Source organism: Formica exsecta, unplaced genomic scaffold, assembly GCF_003651465.1.
Source record: "Formica exsecta isolate Colony F162 unplaced genomic scaffold, ASM365146v1 scaffold443, whole genome shotgun sequence".
NCBI classification, from domain to species: domain Eukaryota; kingdom Metazoa; phylum Arthropoda; class Insecta; order Hymenoptera; family Formicidae; genus Formica; species Formica exsecta.
This window is the reverse complement of record NW_021851667.1, coordinates 381,615-390,937: the sequence shown is the minus strand read 5'-3', so window position 1 is coordinate 390,937 and position 9,323 is coordinate 381,615. Positions and strand designations below refer to the sequence as shown.

Genomic DNA, 9,323 nt, shown 5'->3' with positions numbered 1-9,323 from the left:
TCTTCCGGTGCTTCGAAATCAATTTGCGACAATAATAGTGTGACGCGAAACGCCTCGAAGAAAATCAATCATGTGGTTCTCGCCTTATCTCAACGATAGTCCACGTGTCGGCGGCGAGCTTCTCGATCCGCAAGGTGCATCTCGATATGCACACGCACCTGCGACCGCACCTGCACTGTCCAGCTGCCGCAGCGTAAATTTCAAGATCGTGATTAACGGGAATCTGCTGCTATGGACCCGCTGCTAACTATTGGCAAATTTCGCGATTAACAATTCAAAACCCTTCCAAAATGCAAATCAGCCATGCATGCTGCGCTTTTTCTAATGCTTTGTCGTGTGGCTTCGTTTGGGAAATTACGAAATAAAAGTCAGCTCCGTTATCTCTCTCTTAATCAATGACTAAAATCATGCACAATTAACGTGGCATAGTTTGGTAGTGACGGCATCGAATTAAATAGTAATGATTCGGAAATCTATCAGCTAGATTTAAATTGAAGAGAGAAAGAAAGAAACAGAAAAAGATTACATTATTGAATTAATATAAAATTAAACGTGTAAAATGTAACAAATTGTATTTAGAAAATCAAATGTACTCGGGTATACATATTTATAAAAAAAATCACATTTATTGCGCTATTTTATTTAAATATTATTCTAAATTAGGTTTCTGAAAAGTTAATTAAATTAAAAAAATAAAAAATAAAGAAGATAATTTAATTAAAAGTTAATTTAATGAAAAAAGTTGAAAATAAAAAAGTTAATTAATTTAAAGTTAATTACAAAATCTGTGCATATGTCAATATTATTCTTTTTGTAGTACCTACACTCTTTATTATAATACCATTCATTTTCTGTCTTTACGTTTTTATACGCCTATCTCCGCGATAAAACGACGCGTCGTACTTTTTTTTTTGTCGAACGGATCTCTATCCGTTTCCCAAACACCAGTGAAAGATATCTATTCTTGAATGTCTTTACATAAAAATTAACTTTATTCTTTCTATCGCGTGTGCGCATTATGTACTATTCTAATTTTCATGTGTGTAATAATTTAATTTTCTCTCATTCAAATTGTAATGGCCGTAATGAGAGATATGAACGTACTGCGTGGATTGAAATTTTTATATAGAAAGTGATAACAATTAAAGAAAAAATACAATTTAAAAAATTTAAAAGTCGTTCCCAATATATTGAACATTTGCATCTTTAATTAAATCTAAATGAGAATATCGACAATTCCAATTTTGAAAAAATCCGATTCGTATAAATATCATTCCCATAAATTAAACTTGACGATTAAACTGCGAGACACAAATAATTTTTCCAACTTTTGTCAACCTTTATTATTAGATAAATCTTTTCATCGTCATTGTTTATTCGAAATAGCTTCTCGTAAAATTATCCTTGATTCTCGCAACGCGAAGAAACATAAATCGCGCGTATAAGATTGGAATATATGTATATATGGCAAGAAAACGTTGTGCAGAACAAAGCGCAATCACGAACGATTGCTAACCGAGAAAGGGAATTAAAATGCACAACTGGCATGAGTAACACCACATGGCGCAAAGCGTAATTGCGATCGTATACGTGTAATATAATAGCTGCGATAGTAGTAGTTGTACAGAAAGGAACATATAATTCTCACGCGGGAACTTATCCGGGCCAGAGGACATGCGTCCCTTGGATTCGCGTGACGGAAAGAAAGAGATGGTTATGCGTGCATTCGTCATATCTCGAGGCGATAAAACATTCAATCACAGGGTATATAATATAACATATATCAGAAGTCGTTCGTATTCAGCTTCCTCTTTGAATTAAAATTTTCTCGACAAATCGATTCTTTCTCAGCGAAAATTCAATGTTCTCGCAATCGGATTTAATGCTATCTGCGGATAAATATTATCTATCTTCGGATAAATAAATTAATTCAAATTGCGAGTAAAGATAGTATATCCGATATATTCGACATCCATCCATGTCTATCTTGTTTAAACGTAATTTGATTCAATTTAATTCTTCATTTTAATTAAGTGTAGTGTTCATCATTTTAATTGTTGCCAGAGTACAAATTATAATAAATAAAATTATAAATTCTGCTACAATAAAATTTACTTGAAATTACAAAAGAATTAATTTACAAAAATATCACTTGGTTTGCTGACTATTTTGAATAATTCTGCATTCTTAGATCACTCAATCGCGCTCTTTGAATTCCTATTAATGTTCTAAGAATTCGTCAGACAATCCATAATTAGATGAAAGCGTCGATATACCCTAATTTCCAGATGACGATAAAACTAGTTCCGCGTGGCCACTTTTTCGATATTACACGTAGCACGCGATGATTCACTTGACGAGCATACCGGAATACCGGGGAAACCTGCTCTTTAGAATGTCACCGATGACTCATTGGCTCTAGAAAACGAGATTCTGACGATACGCGAATACATCTCTCCCGGGGAAAGTTTCTTTCGTCGAATACAATTTCCTGGAAAACTGACTATACGCTGACAGATAATATCAACGATCGCGAATCAGTGACATTTCCCGTGAATATTTCGTTGTCAGTCCGAAAAAAAGTAGAACGAGTCATATTCCGTCAAGCACGAGATAAATCAATTTACAACGTGTGCGTATATTAATTAATTTACATATCATGTGTGTGCTATATACTTAAATAAAATAAAAAAATTTCTTGAGAGATTGAGCGCGCGTAGCATGATTAAAATAATAGACATTAGACAATGTTTATTGAAATTTTCGCGCATTTATTTTCTACTATAACACATGGCTAAGTACAGAAAGTATAACACGTGATAATAATTACGCCATAAATAATGACGACTTATGTAATTGTAAAATTTATATACTTTTAATATCATACGGCAACGCTGACAATAAGAGGGTAAAACGCAGTGTAACTTGTATTATGTCAAACCGCGTCATATCTCACGCGTTTCACACGTGTCGATGCGGCGTCTTTTATGGAGTGACTAGCTGCTTTGTATTCGCGACGGAAGATCTATACCGAGAATGTATTTACATATATATACAATATGCATATCTTTTAAGATATACATTGCAAGCAACTTTATCAGTAACAGTGATATGTTCGATAAGGATGTCGTGAATGCCGACTGTGTGTGTATAGTGTACACTCTAGGTAGCATGCCGACAAGAATCCTTTCGCGGTTTTACGTCACCGACATAGATCTTATCATGGTTCCCTTCATATTCTAAACGAGATTAATAACGTAATTTAATTTAACACGTTTAAATCGTGGAATAAAGTCTTACTGGCGCGATACCGTCTTCAGTATTAATGAACATAATTAATATAAGATATATAGTAAAGCGACTGTATATATTGCACATCAAATTGTTGCAATTATCATATAGTTACGCGTTTTTTTTTTTTTTATTTTTTTTAACGCAATAATACGCCAAGCATCGCGCTATCGCGATACGGAATATTCCGCTGGTCGTTGATCTCGCGAATCCCCGCGTGAGCTACGGTGGAGTTTTTTCCCACCGCTGTTACGTTCCCTTGACTTTTGTGTCTAATGACCGCGTGTACGTACGAGCGTGCCAGAGCGGAGACCGCGAGACACGCGAGAGAATGGGATTGCGCGAATCGATTGGGCATCGAAGCGGCGAAAGTCGCCCCGCGAACTTGACATCGCGCAGTCAATCAGCTGCCAGACGAAGCTCATATGTCGCCGTTATCGTGCCATCTGCCGCTATCGCATTCTCGTTTTCGATACGCGGAATCATCCCTCGAGCTAATTCCTCGCGCGTTAACGGATATATAAATTAAAAAAAAAAAAAAAAGAGAGAAAGCGCAACACGTTTCATTTGCAACTTGATCTTTCCTACACATAAATAGATATACATTGCTATTTAAATGCTTTACGTTTTGCTTCTCGATATCCGAAGAGTAAGAGGCAATTTAATTTTATACCCTTTAAAGGCAAGTAAAATATCTCTGCGGTCACAGTAATGTAATTACAGAAAGGAAGTTATGCGCGGAGAGACATTCCTTTCGCGAGAAAATACGCGAGTTCTTTTTCCGGTTAGCGATGAAAGCAAAATAACGAATGGCGCTTTTTTACCTCGCGATTCTAGATTATATGGCGTGGCTTTAAATTCTCGAGACGCATATTTCTTTCTCGAGTCCGATGAACATCGGGAAAACACTTGTGGCGAGACGGACGGTCGCGGTAAGAGACGTACGCCCATTCGATCAGTATGCCGAAAACGAACGAGAGGGAGGAGCAGAACTCGGAGAGAAGTGTCGATGGTCGTTGCGAGTCGCCACGCACGACAGAGAGAGCGAATCGAATCGATTCTGCATCATTATTAGTTTCTTTAAGTAGACTTTTGCGATCTCAATAACGTATAATATAGCTCATACTTTATTTTCTTCTTCTTTCGAATAATTATTTATTACAAAAGTTAGCAATTATATAGATGGATAATGATAATTATAATTTGTAAATATTGCCGAGTTTTTATACGCTATCGAATCTCGCTCGCAACAGCTGAGATACAACTTTTCGATAAGAAAGAAACGGTACGTTTGGTATGAAATTCGTTGAAATTATTTTCCATTCGAGAGAGTCACCGATACATTTGTTACGATTCAAATTATGCATTATTTTCAAGCGAGAGGGAAGAAAGACGAGAAGGGGTAGGTAGGTAGGAAAGTGTAGAAAGTACACGCAACGCTGCGAATTTATTATTATGATCGAGCCGTGCACCACCCAATAGCCACCTACCCGCTCCCGCATCGGGTTTCAACAACGAGAAGGCGAGGGGGAAAATTATACGCGATAATTTCGGGGCGGGGGCGATAGATGTACGCTCGACGAAAGAAAAGAATTGACGTAAGAGAGAAAGACTCACCCTGCGAAGCAAAGTGCTTAGCGACCATAATGATGCGCGCGTGGCTCTCTCGCCGTCACGAATTTCAGAACATTATATCCTCTTCGGCACGACGGTAACAACCCCTCGACGCGCGCGAGCGAGCGAGCGAGAGGGAGGGAGTGGGAGGGGGCGACGACTCCACGGCGTATCCCGGCGTGTCCGGAGCGACGCGAGCGAGGCGAACTCACCACCGCGCTCTCGCGTACATACGGTGACGGAAACGTCACCGAAAAGAAACTATCGCGAAGGGCTGTCTCTCTTTCTTTCTCTTCCTGTCAGAATCACATGTTCGCGAATCACTGCCTTCGTCCTGTACCTTGGCGATTAAGCGAGAGGCACTCGAGAAGGAACGAAGAGCGAACGTACCACCTTTCTTTCTCGGTGCACCGCCACCACTATTACCACCTATTACCACCTATTACCACCACTACCAACACCAACACAAACCACCCGCGCACGCGTTCACCGGACTAGACGAACGACGCACATGCCTGGACAGTTGCCACCCGACTAACGCGATGATTCCGCCGCGAATCCCTCGCCCTCGCCATCCGCGTTCTCCCCTTCTATTCCCCCTTCCGTCGTCGCCCGTTTCGGTGAACAAACTGCTCCGAATCGCCCCTTTCGAAGGCAGGCGCGAGTTGCGCGCGCGCAAGTACCGCCATCTGTGTACATTCAACGGCGGACGTTTTGGTCGGTAAAGAAATCGTCTGTCGAAAAAAATTTTTTGAAAATGGAGTAACGAAGCTACCTGAAAGATGGCAGCAAGTGGTCGACGGAAGTGTTCCCATTATTTTTTCTTAAAAAATAATATAAAATATAACTTAAATAAAAAAATATATATACCCACAACATTGTTTAATAAAGTTTTACACGTAGAAAATTTATCTTTGAATTTCTGTCTAAAATCGAGAGTTTTTAGTCAAGTCGCACCCAAGTTACTTTATTATATTTAAAAGATAGCATCGTGTTTCTTATTCGATAAATAAATTCTCTCAGTTTTTATGAAATTACTATCTGAAACTCTTCAATTTTCACACGTTTTTATTAGTCGGACAGTCGGACACGCTTTGTCGGGATTTGTCTGGATTTTTTGCCACGCGTATCCGTATTAATTAAAACGGCGCGACATTACACGCGGTCAATGGCAGGATTGGTTCATCCTCCCGTCGCCGTATTTAGTTTTCCGGATGTGTGCTATGCTTATAAATGGATCCACGACGCAAATGCGATTACGTCAATTCGATCGGTTATGAATAATCGCTATGCGCAAACACGTATCGTGTAACTGCTCGGCTTTTCAAGGTTCTCGCAATTTATCATTCGTCTGCCTGTCTAATTATAAGATATCACTTCTAGATTTATTTGATAAATATTTTCACACATCTTTATAATTAATTTTAATTCCTTACAAGCCAAAGTCAAATTTTCTAAGAAACTTATATTATTATCATATATATATGTCTCTTTTATTCTTTCATAAAACGGTATTTTACATATACCTAAAAAAACGAAGAAGCGGTTTAAATTTCATAATAATTAGTTTGAAATAATCAAGTTTTTATAGATCTATAATTATTACGGTTGGAACCGTTAAGCAAGTTTTATATACTTACACAGAGCCCGTACCCTTATCTCTTTTAAAAAAAATTCCGCCTCGTCATTGGATCTTTTGTTACGCGCGATAAATTACAACGAAAGAAGAAACGAGAAACGACTTCTCGGAAGCGTGAAGTACGCCGTTATGCGCATTATACAATGGAAGAAGGTATCGACGCGTGCTCGGTTTTTTTCATTAATCTCCCGTTCATACGCGCACACTTTGCCGTATTTAGAATTCGCGCGGAAAAGCTGCCTGATTGGTCCGTCTTCAGAAATCGAAATAAAAATGCGCACGCATACAAGATTGAACCAATCATACGTTAGAATACATTTTTCAAATTGTCATTAGACACGCATATCTAGTTTATTTTCCCCGTTATCGTCCCTTCTCCGCAAAATGATTTATTAATGCTTTGATAATGTCTAATGAGGGTGCTGTGGAAAAATTTTATTCTTTTCAACGATTCCTTCGGAAATCAAAATCAACCACCTGTCGCAAGAGGTATAACACGAGTTGGAGCTCCGAGAGATATGCAAAAGCGTGTTATCCGGATATGAAAAGGTTTGTCGACCCGTGACACGTGACGACAACGCGCGTCCGACAACGAACATCCGTTTCTCGCTCCGGGTTCCGTTTTGGTACTTCGCCGCCTACATTATACATTTTTTAGCAGGCGAGTTGGCGGACAGATGACCTGGTCCTGGATAGATGCCCGATCAGGCGCAATCACCAGCAGCTGGACAACAAGACGACGCGAATTATCGCCGCGACCGCCGTTACGCGTCGAGAAACCGCAAAGCGATTTGGTTTAGCGATCACGGTTCCCGCCTCGTTTCCCTCCTGCCCCACCGTTCCTCGTAGCCGGCGTGGGTGGCGCGGTGCGGCTCGGCTTTTTCCGTTCGCGCGAGCGCAAACGGCCGCTAGGATGACGTCACTGCGCGAAGGAAGCATAAACCTGTTTGAGAGAAGCGCCCTGGTCCACGTCATGTTCCACTTCTCCGCCCTTATCCTCCTCGATGCCCTCCTTTACGCCGAATTGCATCCGTCAATAATATCGTCAGATGTATATCGATATCAATATTGACTCAAATTTATTGAAATATCGATATATCGCATTTATATTTAAGGTAATTATACGTTACTTTGCTAACGATATAGAGTTAAACGTTACCGATATTTTCTCTTTGACTTTTTATCTTATTTGCCTTTTATCAAATTTGTAATGTCTCGTTTTTTTATATTCTATACATTTATATATTCAGTATTTTTCTGAATATGATTTTCTGTATATTGTCTTTGGTATATGGTGTATATATCACTCTTTCGATATATATATCTCTTTTTCTCTAACGTTAGAGAGAGAGAGAGAGAGAGAGAGACATCAATTTGAATATCTTATACATAATTCCAGACGACGCAGTGCTTTTGAACGGCCTTCGAGTGGATAGAATCCGCTCGCAATCGAGTTGCAAGGAAGTCACGCATGCGCGTTCACTAGTCTCGACACGGCTCCGACTCGACTCGGCGCTCGGTACAGCGACTGCACAGCAGTCAGCAGTCACTCGCGGTCGTTCGTGAATCACGAGCGTGTGTATAACGGAGGAGACGATGTCGTTGTTGCTGAACGCATTCGAGGTACGACGAGGACGCCAGCGTCTTCCGTAAACGTGCAACGCCGTAGGCCGTAGCGTCGTCGGGAACTATTCGCGTGCCGAAGACGACCCTTCGACGCGTCACGTCGCCGCAGAGGAGGGTGACAGCGACCGCCTGTTTCGTTGGCCCCATGCGCTCCTCCTCGCGGAACCATGGCTTCTGTGAAGGTGGCCGTGAGAGTTCGACCCTTCAACAAAAGGTGCGTGTGTGATTTGAGATGACGGTGCTCTCCAACAATTCGGTGCTGGAATATCCGAATGATCGTCGTGACGATTCTCCTCGGATGCGAATTCGCCTGATGCGATCGCGAATTCGACTAGAAATGCATCGCTTATAAAATTAATTAAACATAACACACATATATATATATATATGAACGTGTTGATCGATTATATAGAGATCCGTAGAATGAGTTCCAAAAGCAATATGTTGACTTACGCTGATTGTGAGTATTAGTACATACATATTTGCATTTTTAACATCAGTTCGTGGAAACGAGATGAAATTTAGGACGTCTCAATGCATACTGCGTTGCATCAATCGAATTCGCTGCAAAGACATTTTCAGTGATCCAGAAAAAAAAAAACATTGCAGTGTCTTGATTCTTTTAGACGTTCTTTGGATATATCCTATAGATTTTCATGTTATTTGTATCTCTGTACCAGTTGATACCATTACGCAATTAATTTGCGGTCAATAGCATCTCATCGACGACGACGTATTAATCATTGGATATTATCAGCGACAGAATCATTGTCCAATATTACTGACAATAAGTATGAAGAATGCTGCTGATGCACGCGCGTGGTCCAAGTCATCGACAATGAACTCATCATCGTTCGAATTCGATCTAGCCGCTCTTACTTTGTTGCACGCTCAATCTTCTTGCAAACAAGAATAAAATAAAATCTGCAGAAAAAAATTAAAGCCGAATATATATAAGAGATAAATGATTTATCGACCATCTATTAGATTTTCATTTTTGTCACATCTTTATTTTATCTCAAGTTTCTTTCTCTTTGCCAAATTTGTTTTGTTTTCTTTATTCTCTATTGACATTTTTTAACTCATTTCAGTATACAATGCTTGAAAGAGCAAATTCCTAACTGTTCTCTATTTCAAATCATACTGTGTACTG

The 9,323-nt window shown here is 39.7% G+C and overlaps 1 protein-coding gene across 3 annotated transcripts in view; it reads right to left on the bottom strand.

Moving 5' to 3' along the window:
• Positions 1 to 5,484, bottom strand: part of LOC115240631 (myosin-I heavy chain) — a 43,538-nt gene extending 38,054 nt beyond the window's left edge. For all 3 annotated transcript variants that reach the window (XM_029815896.1, XM_029815898.1, XM_029815897.1), the window contains exon 1: positions 4,909 to 5,484. In XM_029815896.1, coding sequence (XP_029671756.1) covers positions 4,909 to 4,936 — 28 coding nt within the window. In that variant the 5' untranslated portion in view covers positions 4,937 to 5,484. The remainder of the gene's footprint in view (positions 1 to 4,908) is intronic.
• Between the last annotated feature and the right edge of the window lie 3,839 nt (positions 5,485 to 9,323).